At 37.5% G+C, this 24,742-nt stretch overlaps 2 protein-coding genes across 5 annotated transcripts in view; one reads left to right on the plus strand and one right to left on the minus strand.

The window, feature by feature from the left end:
- Positions 1-1,416: 1,416 nt before the first annotated feature.
- Positions 1,417-7,156, minus strand: THAP5 (THAP domain containing 5). Its single transcript, XM_029233292.1, has 3 exons — positions 7,000-7,156; positions 3,095-3,287; positions 1,417-2,571 (listed from the first exon to the last, which is right to left on the minus strand). The coding sequence occupies exons 1-3, from the start codon at positions 7,077-7,079 to the stop codon at positions 1,657-1,659; spliced, it is 1,188 nt and encodes a 395-aa protein (XP_029089125.1). The 5' UTR covers positions 7,080-7,156; the 3' UTR covers positions 1,417-1,656.
- A 204-nt stretch (positions 7,157-7,360) lies between these two features.
- The window catches only part of DNAJB9 (DnaJ heat shock protein family (Hsp40) member B9), a 244,903-nt gene continuing 227,521 nt past the window's right edge, over positions 7,361-24,742 (plus strand). For 2 of the 4 annotated variants that reach the window (XM_029233618.1, XM_029233617.1), the window contains exons 1-3: positions 7,361-7,470; positions 9,131-9,357; positions 10,285-10,551. In XM_029233618.1, coding sequence (XP_029089451.1) covers positions 9,141-9,357; positions 10,285-10,551 — 484 coding nt within the window. In that variant the 5' untranslated portion in view covers positions 7,361-7,470; positions 9,131-9,140. Of the gene's footprint in view, positions 7,618-9,130; positions 9,358-10,284; positions 11,799-24,742 lie in introns of those variants that run through there. The other 2 variants (XM_029233615.1, XM_029233616.1) reach the window with 2 other exon arrangements.

Consider the following 24,742-nt stretch of genomic DNA (forward strand, 5'->3'; position numbering starts at 1 on the left):
TAGTTTAAAGAAACACAACTAGTTTAAATTATTCCTGAGTAAACTATAACTTTAAATAGAAAATAACTACAATGTACAACATATTTTATAATGACTTAAAAAGGCTATTTACATCTATATTATTTATTTTAAATACCAGCAAAATGCAACTTAAAAATAACATCACATCAACTTTACCAATTATATACACATAATTTATGCAAAAATTTTAAGGAATTTTGCCCCACCCATAGCCACACAATAAGGACACCACTAATCAACTTTTTATAATTAGCTGACACACATTCATATACTAATTAATTTTATTAGCCTAAAAAAACTAAGTGACATATGGCCCCAAATAATCATCCATTTACAAAACAATTAGTATACTATTTGCTGTGTAGTCAACTAATATTTATTGAGCACCTCCTATTTTCTGGCACCAAAAACACATTTACTACCTTACAGAATTCAAAAAACCATCCTTCAAAATAGGTAACAGTATTTTTTATATAACAGATGAGAAAACTAAGAATCAGGCTGACAGGAATTTGCTTAATACCATAACTGCCAATTCTAAGGGATCATCTATTTTTCACATTTGTGTTGCTACGACTATGTCTCCGCTTTTACGTTTCATTTTATTTCTATCACCATTATTTCTCTTTCCTACTTGTCTCTCCAAGGTTATCACCACCTATCTATAATTTCTTTTACTAAAATACATGTAAGTGGGAAGGTGTAACATTAAGTATTACTCTATCATTCTGGAATTTTAAAACAACTTATGCACACATTTTTAAAAGTTACACATATTAAATAGATAAAAACCATAATTTTTAAAAAGTATTAAAAAATTTAACCTCATTGAAATTTTTGGTTTATAAATATAACCTTAAATACAAGGTGTCAAGAAGCTTAAATGACTGTGTATTATGATGGTCTGCCACATATAAGGTACATATTCTTTCAAGTTTAAAGTACCTCTCCTAAGAACTGGGCTAATGGTTGATTCCTTATTTTAGTTCAATTGGAATAAAATTGTAACTGGAGTATTTTCCTTTATAACACAGAAAACTATAGCCCAAAGGCCAAGCAACACATAATTTAATAAATATTGAGAAGAATCCAACAGTTAATAATATCAAATGCTAGCCAGCATCTAGTTTTATGTGAGTATAAGATTATCATATAGAAAACTTGTTCTATTAAAAGTATCTAATTAAAAAGGCAAGAAACTATAAAGAAACAGACTATGTTAGAGGTCTAGTTAAGTGCCCTCTTTTTACAGATTAGAGACTGAGAATCTTGATAAGTAACTTGTCCAAGTCACATGTCAATGGTAGAACCAAGACTGATTCCTGAGCCTGATTTCTATTCTGGGCTCTTGTTTACCATATCCGTGTTCTCTCATTTTACGACTTAACCATATTATTTATTCACTACATTTTAACTTCAAATTTGGAAAATTAACGACACTTCTTCTACCCAACAACTCTCTAGTTTTTCTCAAAAATGAGCATTACAAGAACAGGACGCAGTTCATAACATTAGAGCACTTGCTTAGCTTCATTAAGATAAGAACTTTACACAGGAAAAAGTTCACTTTACATATAATTTGGTTTGGCAAACAAAAAGCTTACATAAAAGTCATAGCTTTAAAACCTCTTTAACCTATATCATAGTAACTTCATACGTTGTGAAATGGTTTTCTATAATCTTGACATTTTCTTCAGATAGCCGGTTTTCCTGTTTTAGCTGCCTTATAAGAGCTTCCAAAGACTTCAATCTTCCTAGAGTTTGTTGTTCTTGTAACTCAAGGAGAGTTATCTTTGAATGTAGTTTAGAGACTTTCTGCCAAAGATGTTCCTTACTTACATCTTGTCTGCAGTAAGAATGCTCAATCTGTAAAACTTCCATCTCATTGTCTACATCCTTATATGAGTCTTCAACATCTATGTCTTCTTCCATTTCCACCTTTTCTTTGGGGGCAGGTATAAAAGAATTAATTGTAGGTTTTGAATTTTCTGTAGGTACAAAAATGGCAATAACAGATTCTTTATTTGTGTTTAATTCTTCAACTCTTTGAGTAATTGTGCTGAACAAGAATGGATTTTCCTGTGCTGACTTAATTTCCACAGAATTATTTGTGAAGTGTGGGTTAGCAGGATGATTGGTAGTTATTTCAAGCACTTCTTGGGCTTCCAAAGACTGCTGAATACCTTCTGAATTTGAAGTTGTCAAAGTAATAGTTGTAGAATTTAGATTCTCAAAAGATGTGTGAAAACCACCTATACCTATGTCTTGACTAACTGATGTTTCCAAGGTAGGTTCTGATTTTCTGGTATCTTGTTTAAGCAGATTAAGAGTTAATACATTATTTTGTAAATTTTCTGTTTTTGGATCTGGTAGCTTTACCAAGGCAGATGAATCAAGTAATTCTGCATGTTCAGGGGGGACGTCTGTGTCAACTGTATTCTTCTTTGGCTCATTTGATGAAAATGACTCTTCTGACTTGGCTTTTAGGCATACTTCTTTCTCATCTTTCAATTTTTTCTTCTGAGATTTTTTTTTGGAAGGGTCTTTCTCCTATAAAATAATATTTTCAAATTCTAATAAAGATGTCCTTACTAGGCTTATTCCCTTATTAGTTAGTGCTGACTATTTCAGTACAACTATGAGCAGTATACTGGCCAAGCAAATTTATTCAGTTAAAAAAATGTTTTCAGTATATAACAGCTCAAAATATACTTGAAAACATTTTTTAAAAAATTATGCATAATCAATATATCAATATAATGGAAAAAAATCTCAGATCACTCACAAGACCAGTAAAATATCTAGATCATTAATTTACATTAATAACTTAACCTGATAATTTATGTATGTGTTATCCTTGGCTCCTCTGAAGCTATGCTTCAAAATGGTTTAAATCTTTAAAAAATTATTACACTTTCAGTAAAAGCACAAATTAGTTTTTCTTTTTCTCAAATATGTGTTTTCCCAGCAGTTACCTTTCCCTCTCATCCCCTCTACCTGATTACCTGCCACCCTGCAACCTGCCACCATGCTCAGCATTATCCCCTTCTCCCCTACTCCCTGCCTCCAATACCTGATTCTCTTCAGGCAAAGAAAATATTGTTGGAATTGCAGTTTGTTTCAAATAGCGAATACCCCATCTGATGTCAAGAGAGTCAGGAGTAAAATGGTCACTACACAGGAACTGGTATTTACTGGGAACCCATGAATCTCGCTTCATGTTCTTTAACCATTTTTCAAGTCTTTCTTTGTCATGTAGAGGAAACCTGAAAGTAAAAAAAGGAAAACTTTGCTATATTTTAACAATTTTGCCAGATTCCAGGCCTACACATATAGATAACCTATCAATCAAGTGCCATAAAAGCAAGACAACTACTCCTACCATACAATAGCATCTTCATGACAACTACTACCATACCATCTCTGCAGCAAAGAGGACTAAGATATGAGATGTGTAGCCAAAGCTTTTGTCTGAGAAGAGTGGCTTGTAATACATAACTCAGAGTCCCTTCAAGTAAAACCTATGTTACTACAAAGGATAAAATCTATTCATATTTGCTATGGATTACATTTCTTTTTCATTCTGTTGTGCAGTTTGCCTAGAACTAGTGAAGAGCTTTGTAACTACAAAGTCCTATTCAAATATATTTCATAGTAACATAACAAGTCAAACGGTTTCTGGTCTATAATTCAAGAAGTATTAAACTTCAGGCTCTTACATTAATATTTTTAAAATACAGAGATGTTAATTCAAACAAATGGTTTAGCTGACATAAATGAATACTCAATCTTATAAAACTTCTAATCCTCCATTCTCTTTACTGGAATCAGCCTCAATTCTACCCATTTGTAATTTAGTCCAATATTTCTAGTCTTCTACAGCTGGTAGATTGGGAACTCTAAAATTCAAGTATTCAAGTTCTGAAAGAGAAATTGACACAAGAACTAAACGTGTTAAAGGACAGACTCAGATATTTTATAATATGAAACAAACAGAAAAGATAGAGAAAAGTAAAACAGCTCTTTATACGTGTTCTTCCTGTACTGAGTAACCTGGATTTTTAGAGTTGGCTTTAACATACTACAATGTGTTTTATGGGTAAAACTGGACTAATGGTAGAATTTGACAGAAAACTTTATTCTACCAGTCTAATCAGGTTTGAGTTAAACTGAATTAAACAACAGTGATTTATACTTCTTTTGAAGATTTTACAAGAACACAGTCCAAGACACATACTACATAATAATTTCCTACTTATAAAAAACAGTTACATAGGGCTTCCCTGGTGGCGCAGTGGTTGAGAGTCCGCCTGCCGATGCAGGAGACACGGGTTTGTGCCCTGGTCCGGGAAGATCCCACGTGCCGCAGAGCGGTTAGGCCCGTGAGCCATGGCCGCTGAGCCTGCGCGTCCGGAGCCTGTGCTCCGCAGCGGGAGAGGCCACAACAGTGAGAGGCCCGCGTACCGCAAAAAAAAAACAAAACACAAAAAAACCAAAAAACAGTAACATAGAAGGTTCTCATACAAAAAGCAGCTGTTATACATTCCTCCCAATCACAACCATTTATGCTTCGTAGTAGCACGATTTTCTAAAATAAATATTGATAACTTTGTAAGATGCTAGACGAAAAGAGTCTGGGTATTTTGTAGGAAATAATTTTTAACCCTGATATCCTTCCGTGGAAAACTCAGATTATCTGCCTTTGGAAGTTTTTACCATAGGTATAATATTCATATATGGCTTGAAAATTTTTTAACCTTACATATATCAATGACTTAGGTTATAAGTATGATACGCCTAACGAGAAAAGGCATTTAATGGCAAAAATAATTTGCTTTTCAGAGGACTTGGAACTCTGTTATCCAGAGATAAGTTTATACCTTTTCTGTTACAGCTAAAATGAGAATATGCCTTTTACAAAAAATTTTTTTAAATGTAATTTCATGTATATGGATGCCATTTGTAAATTATTTCTATTGTACCTATATGTTAAGTTATCAAACAATTAAAAAAATACACTTTGTGAATGTCTTTATTGGTAATTGTATTGCAATGCTTTCTTAACGGGTAAATCTCTAAGAACTCTCCTAGAATATGTTTCTGGAACAACTAAGTATCTCTATATTGGTTCAGTTTGTTTGGTAATTTTGTTTCTCTGTCTTATTAATTCTCCCCAAAACATAAACTAATCACTGGTATAAACTGGTCGCCATATGTATATATTCACTGAATTCTCAAATTAGTATAAATTTACTTTGCAGCGTGCTATAGTGTTAGCATGAGAAAATTCAATTCTTCAAGTTTGGTGCTATTAGGGGAATAAAACTAATTCAATGTTTAGTTTGCTGATTACACATGAAATTTCAAAAACTCACTTAAAAACTCCACTTTCAGTAAATTCATTTTGAGGAAAAAATTCTTTATAATTGTCTTCCTCTGGCATTATTATTTTTCACTCCTTAAAAATAGTAACTACGCAGTCCACAAAGATTAAAAGAATTTTTAGTCTGAGGTTATGACGCCCCCAAATCCAAGGCCAAGGAAATATGGGGTTAAATCAAGCTCAACATGATCCTTTGCTACAAACCTCCTCAGAGCCAGAGCCATTAATATACTAGCATATATTTCTCCCCCTAAAATATCTCTTTGCAACTTGTGGAAGGGCTTCGAGGAAGATAATCCTGGAAATATTGCCACATGGTGTGAATTATTTGGAGTTATCAGTTTTTTTCATTAGTTAAGATAATGCAAAGCAGCTGAGTCATTAGTGAACAGAAAGCTTTAGGTCTAAAGTCAAATAAGCTTCACAAAATAGCGAGTGAAAATTCAAAGAAAGTTAAAGACAACCAGGTTAGGGCTAAATTAATTATTTTTAAATACAAGAAATAAAGGAAATAGAATAACATAAATACGTTGACTTTCATAAACACTAAGCACGTTATGAGTGCCAAACGCCATTTTATGTCTTTACACACTACGTGTGAATTAGGTATTACTAGTGTCTCCACTTTACAGATGGGAGGTCTTAGCTAGAAGGGTTAAATAATTTACGGACAGTTATTCAGCTACAAAGTAGTGGAGCCAGTATTTGAACCTAAGTCTGGCTTTGGAGTCTGGCCTCTTACTTATTACACAATACTGCTTCACTATTCTTCCAAATAAAAATGGGTACTTCTCGGGTTCCACGAAAATATTTCGTGGCCGCAGTAATTTGGAATACAGGTATTACCCACTTCTCCAAAGTTCGCTTTCTGCCACTTCACTTTTAGGAAAGTTAGGTCTAACAGGTACTGATGCCCGAACAAGATTTTCGCTTTTACCAAAAAAAAGCAGTTGCTTCCTCGCTTAGGAAAGGTTTCAGAGTAACGCTCTACGTTGGAAGGGCGGGAAAAACCTGTTAGCCCTGACTTACCCTGCTCTCTGAACGAATGGAGAGTATCTAGAGCCCTGAGCAGGAGGTAGGTTATAATTCTGGGTCGGCCACAAAACTTTCAAGGTCACTTACCTAACCTTTCTCAAAGGCCTCAGTTTCGTCAGGAGAAAGTGGAATTAAATAACTATACGACCTAACTCACTGAAAGTGTAAGTTAACTTTAAGAGCACCTTCCCACTTGGCACGTTTGATGCACCTGAAGCGGTGGTTAAGGTCGTCAATGAGATGAGTTCCGGGGAGGTGGGGAAACGCTCTGAAAACCACGGAGCATCGCGCAAACGTGACTGCTTTAGGCGCCCTATGAACACTCCAACAGGCCCCAACGCCTCGCCACACGCCCAGCGACCTCCCTAGAAATGTCAGAACATTTCCAGGTAAACTGAACTCGAGCCTTCGCGCCCTCCTCCCGCGGAGGGGCCGAACACGACCGCAGAACCAAGGCCGAATTTATAGAGCTGACAGGAGATACACCAAACCCCAACCCCAAACGCCACAGAACTGCGACCCAGAGGCAAGCTGACGCTTCTGCGTTAGGGACAACTTACGGGTAAAAACTCAGCTTCCGGTCTTTACTGTTTCGTCCCCGGCGGTTCTTACAGCAAATCGCTGCGCAATAACGGGGCATCGCTGCGGCGAGGCCACAGGAGACCTGGGCCGCCGACCGGCACAGGCGTGCCTTCCTCGCTGAGGCGGAGCCGCAGATGCAGGCCGCCGGAGCCACTGCGCCTGCGCCAGGCTGGGCGGAACGGAAAGACGGTGCAACCCTCGACTCACTTCCGCTTCTGCCGGCTTCAGTACGGCCCTTTCGGGGGTTGGGGCCGGAAATGACGCACAGGCCGAGCGGCAACAACAGTTTTCCACGTGCGCGTAGGGCGCCAGGGTCAGGTGGGGAGGCGGGAGCCAATAGGAAAGCGTTTCGTGTAGGTTTCCTCCTGAGGTGGTGGCGCGAGCAGCGGCCGGCCCGCCTGTGGGGAGCTGGCTGTGAGGGGACGCGGCGGCGACGGCAGGAGTGTGAGGTCGGTGGACAGGCAGCAGTGGGTGCGCACCAGCTCCTGGAGGCCACGGAGGCCGGGGTTGGGGAGGCCAAGCCGCGCAGCCTTGTGGAGTAGCTGGTCAGCACCGCCGGCGCCTCCGCTCTCTGAAGGAGCAGCTGCAGCTGGAGGGTGCGAATGAGGGAGGAGGCCGGGGTCTCCGGGAGGGGGTTTAGGCCTCGGTGTCCGCCACGGTCGCCGGTAGGGCTTCGGGTTGCCTGGTGTTCTTGAGGAAGAGAGTAGGAGAAAGGAGATGGCCTAAGCACAGTGTAGTGCGGTTTTTTGGGGGGGTTGTGCCGCTGGCCTTCTCGGGTGTCGGGCAGCTCCTCCCAGGGCCGGACCCCGAGCCGCGGACAACCGGACGGCGGCGCAAGGTCTGACAGGGCGAGTCCAGCCCAACCAGCCACTGGCTCTGGGGAGTAAGGCCCAGGCTTGCCGTCCCCCGGCTCTCAGGAATGAGGAGTCAGTATAACGCAACGGTCCGTCTTTTAGGAGAGTATGGTATATTCAACTTGAAACTGTGGAGTAAGGTTTGTGAAACTGGGAAGATGCCTCCCTGTCAGTTTTAGACCCACCCTTTGACTAGGGATCAGTCACAGTACGCGCTTGGTTTGTGTTCTTTAAACCAGGAGTTCGTACTTGATCCTTGGTTCGCGTGACTGTGAGTGACTCTCTGGGAAGAAGTAATCCATCTGCTAATTACGCTCTGAACAGGCCAACAGGAGAGGAACGCAGGCAGTTTGCACAAACCAGAGCGTCTTTCGTCCGCTGTGTTATGTCATCCTAGGTTCTTAAGGACTCCTGTGGTACGGTGTTCAACAAACAGGGTCGTTTGAATCCCAAGTCATTTAATCTGTACTGTCAAGAATTCTCAGTTGAATTCTAGGTTCAAACTTCTTTAAGGTTAGAGAAACATTTTAACGACTCCTGAGAAGTTAGAAAGAATTTACCTTATCTAAAGTACAAACTATGAAAGTTCATTTTTCTGGCAGCCTTCGCAGAAATCTTAAATTCTATTAATTATGAGTTTTTAACAAAACTCACTTATCCATGCTTTTTTGTTAAATATTTGGGATCTTACAGTTAAAAAAAAGGAGAGATTACATTCTATTGTGTTGCATTGTCAATATTATGTAATATTGAGATTCTCTGTGTGCAATCCTTGGCTCACCTTGCTGAAATGAAAACTGAAAGTTTCTTAGGGAGGGAAGGTTACTGCTAATTTAGACATACTGGGCTGATTACCTTGGTAATATACTTTTTTACCATTAAGTTAAAGTTTTTAAAAAATCCCTTTAGAATATGAATTCTAGAAGGGAAGATTGAGATATTGAGATCATTTTAAGCTATATTTTTGTAACTACTGTGTTTATGGCCAGAGTGTTAGTGGAAAGGCAGTAACTAAGAAAGATTTTTCTTAATTTGGTTGAATTATATTTGCTCTCAAGATTACAACCAATTTAGGGGTAGTGCAGCCTGTATAAGTGAAATAACATGGAAATAGATACAAGATGCACTATATATGCTTAACATTTTGATACTGCATTAGTATACTTTGAATCCTAAAAGCTCATTCAGTTTCTTTTAAAAGAAAAATCTTAAGATTAGTTCCATGGATAATATTTTTTTTTCTTTTCTTTTTTAGGATATTAGAAATGGCTACTCCCCAGTCAGTTTTCATCTTTGCAATCTGCATTTTAATGATAACTGAATTAATTTTGGCCTCAAAAAGTTACTATGATATCTTAGGTGTGCCAAAGTCAGCATCAGAGCGCCAAATCAAGAAGGCCTTTCACAAGTTGGCCATGAAGTACCATCCTGATAAAAATAAGAGTCCTGATGCTGAAGCAAAATTCAGAGAGATTGCAGAAGGTACGTAAATGACTATCTTCAAGGTCTCACAGGTTTTAACTAGTAAAGGTGAATGATACCTAAGAAGTTTGTATGTATTTGAAGGTTTTGTGGAGGCGGGAGGGAGAGTGGGATCTACACATGAATATAGTGAGAGTGAGATTCTCAGGGCTATTATAACATATTTTGATCCTGGATATGTGGAAGTATATACTTTTATTGGCATTCAGATCTGAAAATGTTGAAAATGTATTATTTCTTTCTTTTGTTATTTATAAAGTTGCTTATTGTTTCTATGTCAAAAGGAATTTTAGATACCCAAAACTTATGAATTAATTTAAGAAAGTTTTTATGAATTATGGAGATTAAATATAAAAATATTAAGCATAAAAAAATTAAATAGACTCTAAAATGCCTTGGTTTTTTTTCTTCCTCACTTGGTCTACATCTCAAAGCCACAATTGTCTTTAAAGGAAAAGTATGAAACAAGTTTTGACTTAAGACTAATTCTAAAACAAATTGCATCTCCTGAGCATTTAGTAATTAATGGTGGGTGGAGGTAACTGAGTAGGGAGTTGGAGTTAAACATTTACTTCAACTAGTAAGTGAAAAATGAATTCCTCTGAATTTGCTCACTAAATTCTTTCATACAAGTGATGATTTTGCACAAATAATAACTCTGAAATTGTTGCTCCCATATTTATTTGTATTAATAGCAGCATTTAACAAATATTTATTGGTTATTTACTAGAGGCAGGCATTGTGCTAACTGCTGATAGTGTGCAGTGAATAAGACAAAGTATTTGCCTTTTGTGACTTCTGACTTTTATGTTAGTAGCATTTGGTTTTATTTGTGATGTGAAATACTTGCATAAAATAAATTTAAGAGGTTTGGGTATATGTAATTTTGATTACTTTCAATTACTAAAGTATTTTTATTTCTTTCAGCATATGAAACACTCTCAGATGCTAATAGGCGAAAAGAATATGATACACTTGGACATAGTGCTTTTACTAATGGTAAAGGACAAAGAGCTAGTGGAAGTCCTTTTGAGCAGTCATTTAACTTCAATTTTGATGACTTATTTAAAGACTTTGGTTTTTTTGGTCAAAACCAAAACACTCGGTCCAAGAAGCATTTTGAAAATCACTTCCAGGCACGCCAGGATGGTTCCAGTAGACAAAGGCACCATTTCCAGGAGTTTTCTTTTGGAGGTGGGTTGTTTGATGACATGTTTGAAGATATGGAGAAAATGTTTTCTTTTAGTGGTTTTGACACCACCACCAATCGACATACAGTACAGACTGAAAATAGCTTCCATGGATCTAGCAAGCACTGTAGGACTGTCACTCAACGGAAAGGAAATATGGTTACTACATACACTGACTGTTCAGGGCAGTAGTTTGTCCTTTTTCTGTTCTCTTTAAAGCCAACTAGTTGACTCTTCTTCAATATCTTTGATGCAGAACCAATTTTTTGTGAACTATTTTGACAAGTGCATGATTTCACTTAACTTGATATAGCTGTCAAATATATTTAAATTGTTTTTGAGAAATTCAGCAACATTCAGTTAGTAGAGAAATAGCTAATTATTAATTTCCCTGATTAGGCAAGGTTCTTTAAAAAAGATATTATAATTCTGCCTGGTCTGTTTTCTCTACCTGCCCTTGGGCTTATTAACATGACCAGTTTTATTACCAAGGAAAAAATGAGTTTGCCTGATAAATATTTAAAGGTTAAATTTTAAAAGTTATTGTAATTTTAAATTGTGTGAACTTGAATGATCTTTTTTGCAGTGAAACCTTTGCTAATTTAAAATTGCATGCTCTGTAGCATCTCTGACTTGGGTCACAAAATATGTGAAACTGTATAATTGAGTCGTTCAGCAAAGGATAGCAAGCAGTATCTTGGTTAATTTCCACTGAAAGCTTCAGAAAGGTATGGTTTAATATTTACCAGAGAACCATGCAGAAGAATTTGAGTAAAGGAAATGATTGTATTGCTCATAGTCATTTAGACTCAAAGAAAGTTGAAAACTTAACATTGTCCAGAGTTTGTTACGTGTTTGGTCCCTGGCTAATGATTTTGTAGTGTTGAAATCATAGCTATTTTACACATCTTTTCACATTTCTTCCTTAATTGTTGACGCTAGGTTTTAGTATGGATTTATGTATTTTTGTGTGTGTGTGGTTTTTCTTCTTTGCCCTCATCTTTAGAGATTGACTAATACCTCATTCTGTTTATAAAAACAGCCAGTAATTTCTGTGCAACCTTATTATGTGCAATATTTTTAAATCCTAAGAAATGTGTGCTTTTGTTTTCAGATAGACATTTCTTTAGTTCCGCACTTTTCCGTGTTATACTCCACATGAGTATTAATCCTATGGATACATATTAAAACTAGTAAATATCTCATACACCTTTGTGAGTGAGAGAAATATAATATTTACAATATGATGTTCTCTGTTGTCATTTTATTGTTAAAAGTTTAGTCAGCAATCCTGGAGATAGGAAGGGTATATAAGCAATTGGGCTGCTTATACTGATCATAGACCATATTCTAGAAGTTGCTTTTCACTAACCTGAAACCCTGAGGTGACCTTGTTAGATTGCCGTTTAGTAATTTCTCTTGCTTTCTTACCGTCCTCCATCCTCCTTCCCTCACAGATTTTGGTAGCTTGAAGATTTTGTTAATTATAATTTTGGTGTATTTGTTTGCTAGGAACAAGTATTCTTGCCCCTGCTGCTTTCCTCTTTAGGCCTGGTTGGGAAAAAGCAGACTTTGCATGAAGCTTTATTTGTTAGTGATCATCTTTAATTTGACATCTGTGAAGAAAATGAATTTATTCTATTATGTTTATGCACCTTAATTATTTCCTGAAAGTTATACCTACTACTTTTGTTTGATAATAAGAAAATAGCCATACGTTGTATTTTGGTCTGAGGATTATCTGTGGCCTATTAAACAGAACAAATGAGGCAAAAAAAAAATTTTTTTTTTCAAATGACGATGAACTTTAAGGATTATTTTAATATTGTTAGCATCTGTACCCTTGATTATCTTTCTTGTTTTTCCCATTTTAAACATTTATTTGAACTCCTTTTTTTTTAACCTCCCATTTGGCTCTTTGGCATACTTTTTACAAGGAAAAATGTACCATGAATCATAACTCTTATGATACAAACTAAATATAAAGACGCTTAGGTAATCTACAGGTATGTGTGTGTGAGTAGTTAATTATATAAGCAACTAGAAATTAGACCAGTAATCAACATGAAAGCTTCCTCAGTAATTTAAAATTTTTCTTCTTTATAGTTTATACAGGTTGAATGCACAAGGAGAATGGTAAACTCCTGTAGTTATGAAATGACCAAGACAGTAGCTTAATCTACACTCCCTACACAAGTCAACATGTGAAATCTATCACTTTTTTTTCTTTGGCGTAAAATAGTAATATTCATAACATGACTTAATCTTTTTCTTGAACTAATTTCTCTAATTCTTCAAGTTTTCTGGATTGAGGATGTCTTGCATTGTATGCTATAGTGCATGTGGTAGGCGTGAAATTCTTTTGGTGCTCCAGATTGGTAGGTAGTTTTGTGCTCTAAATTTCAGGTCCAGTTCTGAGATCAGTTCCATGAAAATTTAGGTTGCCCAAGGTCAATTAAGAATTTGTACAGGGCTTCCCTGGTGGCGCAGTGGTTGAGAGTCCGCCTGCCGATGCAGGGGACACGGGTTCATGCCCCTGTCCGGGAAGATCCCACATGCCGCGGAGCGGCTGGGCCTGTGAGCCATGGCTGCTGAGCCTGCGCTCTGCAACAGGAGAGGCCACAACAGTGAGAGGCCCGTGTACCACACACACACACACAAAAAAAAAGAATTTGTACAATCCTGGGGTAGTTATTCTAATTTTTTTTGAAGTAAAAGCAAATAAAAACACACTAGAGGAAAATGAGACCATTGCCAAACAGAATAAAGAAGAGATTGGTATCAGCAGTAGGTCTCTAAGGTTTTATATTTTTCATGTTAATGCTGGCATCTTTAGTCCCAGGTGACAGGTTGAATAAAATCAGTCATGATTGTTTCCCCTCTTGGTCCCAATGACAGAAAATATAATAATGAAGTTGTAAACATGCTGTAAAACAACATACAGAAGTTTTGAGGCACGATATACAGGAAAAGGTATAAAGCAGAAGAAATTGAATTGAGAGGGAAATCAGAGAACCACAGTCAAGGTGTCCTGGAGAAGCTTTTAAATCTCAGATATTTAAGGGGGGTGGGGAAGGGGAAGCAAAGTGAAAGAATGGGCCAGAGTAGAACTTCATGGGGAACCCTTGCCCTTTTCTCTCCCCCCTTCAGGTAAACTGTTGACAGCTTTTTCTGCAGGTCAGGGACTTAGGATAACTTCGAAGAAAGAGATTATCCCTGGGCAGGCTCCCCATTTGAGGGTATTGAGATGCCAAAAAAAGAGCAGAGGTGAAGTGAATTTTCACTTGGTGATGGAGTGGGTGCTGGTGAGTAATAGCAGCCCTCCACTCCCAGAGTAAATAAAGCCATCTTACTTTGGCATGTGTAGGGAACAATAACTTCTGCGTGCTGATGACATACTCACCTGCAGTTGCCTGCAGGTTGAAATACCCTGACAACTTACAAGAAACCATAGCTCCTATTCAAAAAGGAGCTTTAACACAGGCATACGTAACTGCTGAAAAAACTGCTTTTCTCATCTCTCTGTGCAAGTTGATGTAAGTCCTTCATAAACACATAACAGATACCCAAGGAATTCAGACATTTAAGGAAAACCAACAGTAAGGAAGAGAAACCCTAACATCCAACCCTGTATTTACTGACATGCATCAATGAATCAGGCATAGGTCCTTCTTACCTAACCTGCTTACACCAAGGTTTCCTTCCATGTGGTGATGGTGTCAGACAGTATTAGATGAAACAGTATGAATCCACATTTAGTTTACATTTACATCAACCACAGCCAAAGTCAGTGGAAGATACAACAGATGTGCAACGTGTATGTTCCCTATTGTTAAAAAACAAAATTCACATGAGTGAATTTTAAAAATCTTACTGGCTTTATTCAACGATTCATGTGTTAGGCAGCTTTCCACCTAGCTGATAGAAAGGCGCTCTGAGGAACTAAACAACATGAAAGACTTACAGGCAGGAAGAAGCAGGACAAGGAAGTTATACCAGCAAAAAGTTGTCGCAAGGTCACTTTCCTTTAGGGGATGGCAGGGGTCTGTCAGGCAGATTGCGTCATTAGTGCCCATCAGGTAGTTCCTGATTGGGTTAAGATTCCATTTCTGGGAGAGTTGAAACAGTACTTAAGCTTTGGTTAGGTGTTGTGGGGCTTAGCATAAACAACTTCGTTTTGGGCCTCTTGTCTTACTTTTCACGCTACCATGCAGGCCTTATTTTGACTGTCTTCTGTGAAATTCAGATTCTTCCTCTTAGCTAAACTTTGCTACTCAAACCACTCTCCAACTTCTCTTCATTGCTTGCCCTGTGGTTGAACTACCCAGTGAAGGGGAGCAGAATTTGCCACCCCAAAAATATGCCTCTTTGGCATAAGGATTATCTTATACTGATTATTGTAAGCAAACAAAATCATAGGAGAAGCTCAGAAAACCAAGTAAAAGGTACCCTTCTATAAGAGACGTTTACATTTATAAGCAAATCTTCATTTTTAAGTGTGTCTCCCTCTCTGGACAAGGAAGAGAAGGATGACAAAATCTCTAGGAACTCTTAGCAGTGGGGAAGGCATAGGCTTAAATCGACACAGCAACCATATCCTTGCTTACTGTGCTTTGCCTGAAAATCTCCCATAACTGCCCCCCACTCCAGACATCTTTTTCATCTTTTTGTGTCTTTCCGTAGGTGATGGCTTGGGCCATTCCTGAGTGTTACTCAGTTTTCCTGTCTATCTCCCATATATACAGGAGGTACATGGTATTAAACTTCTTTTTGTTTTTCTCTTGCTAATCTGTCTTTTATTACCTGGGCGGGGACGTTCCTCAGCAAAGAGGAGGACTCTCTAGGAGGGTAGAGGAAAAATAATTTTTACTCCTCTACACTAGATAATTTGTTATACAATTTTATTTATTGTCATTGATAATGTATTGTAAGGAGTATGGGGTGCAGGTGCTTACATTGTCTTGAAAGGAGATCGGTAATAACCATAATAAAATAATTACTGTTGACTTAAATAGACTGCCAGTAATTTCTCCAGCAAAAATGGGTTTATTTGGGATCAACAAAGAGTTGCCATTCAGGGTCTGTAACCAGGGCAAACCACATCCAATTCCCCAGCAAAAATGGAGAAGAGAATTATTTCATAGAGGGGAAAAGGAAGCCGAGAGGGTTATAGTAAAGAGTCCATGGCTTTTCATTGGCTGAGTTGTGACAGTCTCAGCCGACCTCTTGTCAGGAAAGAAAGGAAGTCTTTCTTCTTCCTGTTGGGCTCTGCTATGGTGTTAAGGTGTGAGAGCTCCCATTCTGGTCTACCCATTCTATTTAAATAATTGAGATTTCTGCTTATTAATTTTTCACTATGTAAGGTGATACACTCTACAAAAGAAAGGAAGTGTAATACAGGGGAAGGATATTGGCAGGGCAGGCAGGTCAAAAACGTGTTGCAATTTTCAACTGGATGGTCTGTGTAGGCTTCATTGAGAAGGTGAATTTGCAGGCTTGAATTATTTGTATGGAAGATGGAAATGTGTGACAAGTTCTAGGAAAAGCAAAGAAGCCAGTGTAGCTGGAAGTCAGTGACACGGGGGAGTAGTTGGAGATGAGTTTATAAAGATAGTGGGGTAGGGGGCAGGACAGGTCATGGAGGGCTTTGTCAGCTTTAGTAAAGGGTTTGGCATTGGAATGCGATGTGATAGCTGAGCAAATAAATGACTTTATCTTCTATACGTTTTAAAAGGATCATACTGGCTGCTGTGTTGTTAATAGACTATAGAGGGGCAACGGTGGAACAGAGAGGCCAGTTAGTCTATTTCCGTATTCCAGGATGAGAAATTGATGCAGCTCACACACTACACCAGGAGCATAGTGGTGGCAGTGGTGGGAAGTGGTTGCCAGTAGGAATTGCTTACCGATTGGATATAGACATCAAAGAGGAGAAAAGGATGATTCCAAGTTTAGTGTTTATAGAGAACCAGAAGGATAGTTGCCATTAACTAAGATGGGGAAAGTTGCAAGAAGACATTTAAGAGGGAAGATGGGAAATTCAGTTTGGACATACCAACTTAGCGACAATGTGTAGAGGGTTGGAGATAGGCCTGAATTTAGAGAGAGTGTGGAGCTGAAGATGTGTATTTTGGAATTGTCAAAATATAGGGAATATTTTAAACCATGAGTGTAAATGAAATCACCAAGGGAATATTTATAGATATAAAAAGAAACAATCCAAGAACTGAACCCTCAGGTGCTCTAAAATTAAAATTACAAGGAGAAAATGAGGAACCCACAAAGGTATCTGAGAAGAAGCAGCCAATGAGTTAGGAGTTTTGTGTCTTGAGAGAAAGTGAAACAAAGTTTATCAAGAAGTAGAAAGTGGTCAACTTTGTAAAATGCTGCCACTGAGTCCAGTAAGAAGATGCCTGAGAAGTAGCCATTGTTCTTTCTAGCAATTTAGAGCTCAGAAATGAACTTGACAAGACTACTTTTTATCAAGTGGTGGGGGTGTGCCCCATTGGAGCAGGTATAGAGAGAATGGCAGCAAAACCAAGTGCTTTTAAAGAAATGTGGAAAAGAATTTATACTGAATACATTTTTGGACAGAATTAACATGGATATTTTACTGGAGTTTCAATTATGACTCCATACGTGAGTAGCAAATAGCTTGCTCTTCAGAATGAGGTTCTACAGGATGATAATAAATATGCTGTGAGAAAACAATCATGTTCAAATAGATTTGTGAAATATAGATTAAGATTTGAATCTTGTTAAGTGTTTCTTTATAAGGGCGTTCAGTATTGTGATTTATAAGAAATATATGCTTGGTCATTTAGATGATCAGAATACATTTTTCATGTATACAGTTGACCCTCAAACAATAAAAGTTTGAACTACACAGGTCCACTTATACACAGATTTTTTTCAATAAATACTTAAAATTTATTTTAAGTACTACACAATCTGTTGTTGGTTGAATCTGTGGTTTTGGAACTGTGGATAAAACAAGCTGACTCTAAAGTTATACTCAGATTTTCCACTGCATGAGGTCAGTGCCCCTAACACCCATGTTGTTAAAGGGTTAGCAACTTGGCTTTCATTCAGTTCCCAGTTCCTAAAACCTTTGGAATTTCCTGTGATGACAGCAAAGCAGTGTCTCTTGTTATGCTAAGCATGTGACTTTTGGACCATACCTAAGGATGGGGGCTGGTTGCTAGAAGTGGTTAGAGGGTTAGAACTTTCAGTCCCACCCGCAGGCTTTTGGGAAGGGAGAGGAGCTGAAGATTGAATTGGTAACCAATGATTTAGTCAATCCTGCCTCTGTAATGAAGCTTCTATAAAAAAAAAAAAAAAAAAAAAAAAGGAGAGGGTTTGGAGAGCTTCCAAATGGGTGAACACATGGAGATCAGGGAGAGGTGCACCTGGAGAGGGTGTGGAAACTTGGTGTCCTTTCCACATATCATGCTCTATGCACCCCTTCCATTTGGCTGTTCTTAGTCATATCCTTTTATAATAAATCAGTAAGTAAAGTGTTTCTCTGAGTTCTGTGAGCCTCTCTAGCAAATTAATAGAACCTGAGGAAGGAGTCCAGGGAACCTCCAGTCTGTGGCCAGTTGGTCAGAAGCACAGGTGACAGTCTGGGCTTGCGGTTGGCATCTGAAGTGAAAAATAGTCTTGTAGGACTAAGCCCTTAACCTGTGGGATCTGACCCTGTCTCCAGATAGTGTCAAAATTGAGTTGAATTGTAGCACACCCAGCTGGTGTTAGGAGCATTACTTGGTGGTGTGGGGGGGAAACCTCCCCAAAACATGTTGGAAATTTGGGTCCTTGAATACCCATTTATTGAGCTTCTCAGAGTTTTTAATAAGCTAACCTATATTGTGCATCTCCAGTAGAGATACTAAGTATTGTTTGGACTGTAGAATCATTCTTATTGAGTACCAAATCCAGGTGTGCCACAGCAAAAGTTTGGTGAATACTGGCCTAAATAAAACTGAATAACAAATCATAATGAATTTTTAGAACATGTGCATGAACACGTATTAAATGGTACTTCAAGTAGAGCAAGGATGATAGCATATATTATGCTTGTGCTCCCATTCTCCCCCTCCCCTTCTCTTTCTCTCTCATCTGTTTGAATTAAATATGACCTGAAAAAGATTATCCATCAAACACATTATGATTTTATTTAGTGTAGCTTACATTTCATCAACATGCTTTTCTTCTTTTGATCACCACTCTGAATAACATTGTTTTTTCAGAACTATTTTATACCTATAAAAGCCATCATGAAGCAAATTATGACAGTACAATTTATGTAAATGAAAAGCTCCTTTATTATTCTTCCAAGAAAATAAAAACTAGTCATTATTGTTTCTATATTGTATTTTAAAAATAAGACGGTATTTGAGGACAGAAGAGTCAAAGTGGATAAAGAGCGAGAATGATTCTTATAGTCTTATCTGTTTACTTTTGGACTAGTATTAGGAACTGGTGCTATCAAACAGGTTCTGACAGTGAGGAATGAAATAATTACAGGCACACACACACCCCCATACATATTTTGCTTCTTGAAATATTCTTTGGCTATGTCTGCAAAATAATGGGGTACATGGAAACATCAAAATACTAATATAAGTGAGTAGTTTGTTACAGTCTTTCAAGAATCATCTGTTCTTTTTTACTCTGCAAATATGCCTAAATTTAAAAAATTACTGGTCTTATTCCTAATGTAAACTTTTACGGTAAACTTCTGGTGAGATGGTCTCATCTTGTGGGGGGGACATAAAGCATCCTTTTCTCACCCAACCCCGACCACACCAAAAAATAAATTATTACAAAAGGGTGACAGGGAGGGAGAGAGAGAAGGAGAATGGAAGGGGAGGAGCCGAAGATACCAAGTCTGGAAAAGCAGTGTGTAGAGTTTTTTGGGGAAGAGTTGCAGAGAAATGGGCAGTATTTGGTGGGGAAAGTGGAGTGAAAAGAAGTTTCATACAAAGTAGCAAGAATTCGCTTCACAGACATGGGGAAAATAATAGCAGATGCTGAAGTGGAATGGAGTAGTGTCTCCAAATATCTGAGGGAAAAATGCTTTTGAACTTTGTAACCAAATAAATATTAATAGAAGGTGAACCCAAAATAAAGACATTTTAGAAATGCAAGAACTCAAAGATTACCATCCACATACCCTTTATGAAAAAAACTACTGGTTTTTTACTCTGAATTACAATGTACAAGAAGGGTTACAACATGGGAAACTAGACTGTGGCTGAGTATATACCCTCATGAAGAAATAAAGAAAGCTAGAAAGAAATTGAGAGCATACATTAGAATTTGACACTTGGGAATTTCTCATTTGGAAAACTGATATTGTTTTATTACTCAATTTACAACGAATTTGTTTATATAATATTATAAATGTTTTTCAATTAATCTATAAACAGTACACCAAAGATTTAATTACATTTATTGGTTAATGATGTAAAATGTACCTCACATTGGGAAATAGAAGAAAAAAGGAGAGGAAAAGGCTTAGTGTACCAGTTCTATAATCTTTCACGGTAGGTGGTTGATTCTGTCTAAAGTTGATAAAGACCGTGATTAGGTATATTATTTTCAATTTTAAATGACAACCACCAAAAGATCTGCTAATAGACACTGGTTACATGATAATTTCTGAGGAGTAGTACTGGGAGGTCAGGGAAGACTTACTTTGCATTTTATATCAACCTGTTGTGTTCGAATTGTTTGTGAATGCATTTTTTCCTACATTAGTATATTTTTAAAGGAAAAAAAAAAAGCCTGGTGTATCAGTTAGGATGCCTGCAACTAACAGAAAACCTCTAAATTAAATTTACTCAAGCAATACAAAGCTTATTCTCTTCTTTAACAAGGAGTCCAGAGGTCAGGCAGCTGCAGGAGTGGTATTTGCCAGGAATCTGGTTTTGCTTTTTCATAGCTGTCTGCGCTCTGACCTCTGTGTTGGCTTCATCCTGATGGCTGTTAGGAGCCATGAAACCTTCTCTTGAATGCTCTAAAAAAAATTTTCCCTCCCAACTTACTGGCCAGAAATGTTCCATACTGTTACATGTTCACACCTAAACCAGTCGTTAACAAGGAGAATATGACCACCATGCTTGGTTTGGGCTAGTCAAGACCACCTGCTGGGGCTGCGGATATTCTCCCCTACAACTCATGGTCTCCTGCAAAAGTATTGATACCTGGAGAAAAAGGTGCTTTATTAGAGAGGACTTAAGAGGATGGATGGGAAGGATGTATATATTACAAGCAATTGAATATTTAAACTTAAAGTCTTCAGTGGTCTTGAATGTTTTTACTTCCTTTATAATTTATTCTTCACCATTAGATGTTTTTAAAGAGGATTGGGCTTTTCTCTTTGTACCCCCAAATGATAGCTGAGTTTTTGTTTCAGTTAGGAACCAACCCCACCTTAAATATTGTAGAATCTTGGCATTGGTAGGTTTAATGTTTATGGTTTCAACTATTTGGGACAGACCCCAAAGTTCCATAATATAAGAATTTGTGATTTTTCTGGGGTATAAAATTGAATTCCATACCTTGCTAGTCTATCATTCAGGATATAGTCATTTAGGTAGTAAGTAGGCCTAGTCACCTATTCAGCATCTACATATCAAAATATCTTTGCATAGTTTGTATTTATTATTAGGTAGGCATTTTAAGAGGGAAATTATTTGCTAAATGGTGTTCACTAAATTTGAGATATAAGTCTCTTTCATCATAGTCAAGGCTATTACATTCTTTTTCGTGTGAAGATTGGTTGCTACCCTCACCCATTTACCTGATCAAATCTTTTGCACCCACCCCTTTCTGTTCTGCCCCATTCTGCCTCTGTCAAACCTCAATTTTCCTCATTTATTTGAATATTGGCTTTGAATTTTAACTACTGGCCTGTAGGGAGTCAAATCTACACCTGGATCATTTCCCTTAGCCTTGGCCCTGCCAACTCATTGTTTTCATCTTTCCCCCACCAAGCTATGCTGCTGACATCCCAGAGATGCCTCATGGTAGTCTTTTTTTTGGGTTACAACACATTATGTAATTATCACTCACTAAATTAGCAACTTAAAGACTTTCCACTATTTAATTTTTTTAAACTTGATTTCCTATTATTCAAATTAATTTCACATAATAATAGTCACTTGAATTACATGATTCATTACACATATTAGGGAAAAGTCACTAAAATTCTCTGCTGATATTTTAGTTTACTTTTAGTTACAACTAAATATATTAATATGTATGTATTATGTAAAAGAGCAATAACGTTTTCTTGTTTTAAATGAGTTTTCTTAGCATTTTCTACATTATATTACATGTTTCATAATTAGAAATGGAATGAACTGGTGTTTGCTAATGCATATATTTGGTTATTTATTTGTATTCATTCTTAACATTTAGATAATACCGATTCTCACTCGCTGATGCATAGATAAGGAATATAGGCCCACATAGATCTGAGATATAAGATATGGAAAAAAACATTTTACTTTGCTTTTCAGGGAGGGTTTTGATCCTTTCATCTCGGTTCCTTTCTCTGTGTAGGCAGAGATGTTAATGTTAGTTGGCATAGGCTGGTCTATGCTGCAGTAATATATTAGTCACATTCATTTTCTTAAATATTGGAATAGTATCAAAATAAATATGCCTAGTGACTATATTATGTAATACTATATTTTTGAAAAAGGAATAGCTGTAAACCAGCTTTTCCCAAAGTGTGTTATGTGTGTGTTCAATGAAAATAAGAAATCTATAGTCACGCATGGGAAAGAGTGGGTTTCCTCATTCCCCTAAGACTTCTCAAAGTCTTTAATATGCTAATTTTTACATTGGATAGCTCTAAGAAGCAAATATAGTTTGAGGCATTTCTAAAATCTATGATCAAAAACTGTTTTTTCTAGGAGCATCTCTTTGGACCAATTAAATAAGAGAAGAATTCCGTGTAACACTCTCTGGAAACTCTGGGCTAGAAGTACCTTTAAATCTAATTAAAGAACAAACTTTTGTGGAAAAGGCAAGCTTTTAAAAACTCTACTGTAAAAGCTTTCCATGAATAAGTGTTAGGACTAATGTCCCTTACAGCGCTACTATGGGCAGTAGAGAAAATTTATTACAAGAGTGATTTGAAGAGAGTCATGACATTAAAAGTGTAAAGCACATGTATATAGTATTACCTTTCCTTTCTTTGTTATAAATGTTACAAAGCTCTGGATTACAGTTAGATGTTGGTCATAAAGACAGAATACCTATGATGAAGAGATACATTATGCATGGTAATGCATCTTAAGCGGTAAGAGCCTAAAAGTCCTCCTTTTCGTATTCTCAGAATGCTCACTGAAATCTCAGTGTTTGTTTGCCACCTGGAAAATGACATAAAAATTATGAATATCGTAAACTAGTATTGGGGAAATCAGAAAATTCACCTAAATGGAAAAAAGTGCAAAGATAAATGCATCCATACACATTCATAGCTGGCAATCTTCTTTCTTCATTGAGAAAATGGCAGTAGTCTGAAAAGAACTTCCCAAGTTTCCCATCATCTTCCTATAGCAGCAGCCCCACTTTCTCTGCCTTTCCATGAGCCCAGCTACCATCAATAAGCTCCTCAAGTTCCCTCCTAAAGCCAACCCCTCCACCATACACTGGATCACATCACTCAGAGCATTCAAAAATACTTTCCCAAAAATTCTTCCTTCCTGCTCCTGTTACCAATTTTTTGCTTTTCATTCAATAATTCCTACCAGAGAACAAACTGTTGCTCTTTCTCCACATTAAAAACAAATTCTTGTCTTGACTCCACTTTTCCAGCCAATTGCTGTCTCATTTCTTTGCTCATCTTTGTAGCAAGACTTCTCCAAAGAGTTTCCATTCCCACCACTCTACCAGAACTTCTCTCGTCAGGGTTATTGATGAGCTCCACACTGCAAAATCAGTGTCAAATAACAGATAAATTGGCCACTTCTCAGGCCTCATTTTACACACAATTCAATATTCTCCTCAATATTCTTTCTTTGCTTAGTTCCCAGAACACCAAACTCTTGGTTTTTCTTGTCCCCCATTGGTTGTTGCTTCTCAGTTTCCTTTGCTGATTTTTCCTTCTCTTCTTTGCATCTTCTCAGTCCTGGTTCCTCCCTCTTTTCTTTCTTCTCCCCTCTTCTCTCTTCCCTTCCTTTCTCTTCTCTTTCCTCTTCTTCCCTTCCCCTTTCATCTATTATCTCTCTTCTATTCCTATTACACTTACTCCTTTCATGTCCTCTTTTCATGGTTTTAAAGTCATCAGTATACCTGCCACTTCCAAATTTCTGTCTCTGGGCTGGATCTCTCTCCTAAACTCAGATTCATATATTCAACTATCTAAAGTACAGTTCTACTCAACATATCTAAAATAGAATTCTTGATATTCCAACTCAGATCTGCTCCATCTCAGCTGATTGTCAGTCCATCCTGCCAGGTGCTCGGGTTGAAACCTTGGACTGATTCTTTTCTTAACATTTTTATTGGAGTATAATTGTTTTACAATGGTGTGTTAGTTTCTGCTTTATAACAAAGCGAATCAGCTATACATATACCCCCATATCTCTTCCCGCTTGCATCTCCCTCCCTCCCACCCTCCCTATCCCACCCTTCTAGCTGGTCACAAAGCACCGAGCTGATCTCCCTGTGCTATGCGACTGCTTCCCGCTAGCTATCTACCTTACGTTTGGTAGTGTATATATGTCCATATATACACTATCACTCTCTCACTTTGCCTTGGACTGATTCTTGATTTCTTTCTTGCTCTTGTACTCCCACCCCATAGCCAATTCTACTGGCTATACCTTCAGAATATTTTCAGAATCTCACAACTTCTTATCATCCCAATACCAATACCACCATCATCCCTCATATGGATTAGTGGGTAAAGGTAAATTTCCATCCTTTATTCCTTATATTGTGTTATCAAACCAGCAACTAAGATTATCCTTTTAAAAGGTAAGTCAGAACTTGTCATTTCTCTGCCCAAAGCTTTCCATTTACTCTATTCTCATTCACAGTAGAAGCTAAATCCTCCATAATATTCCACAAAGTATTATATAATCAGCCCACCCTCCCCCTTAGCTCACTAATTTTATCTTCTACTCCTTTTCCCCTTGTTCATTGTTCCTGCCAGACTAGGCTCCTTAATCTTT

The sequence above is a fragment of the Monodon monoceros genome, unplaced genomic scaffold (assembly GCF_005190385.1).
Source record: "Monodon monoceros isolate NGI ecotype Baffin Bay Population unplaced genomic scaffold, NGI_Narwhal_1 Super_Scaffold_2, whole genome shotgun sequence".
NCBI lineage: Eukaryota > Metazoa > Chordata > Mammalia > Artiodactyla > Monodontidae > Monodon > Monodon monoceros.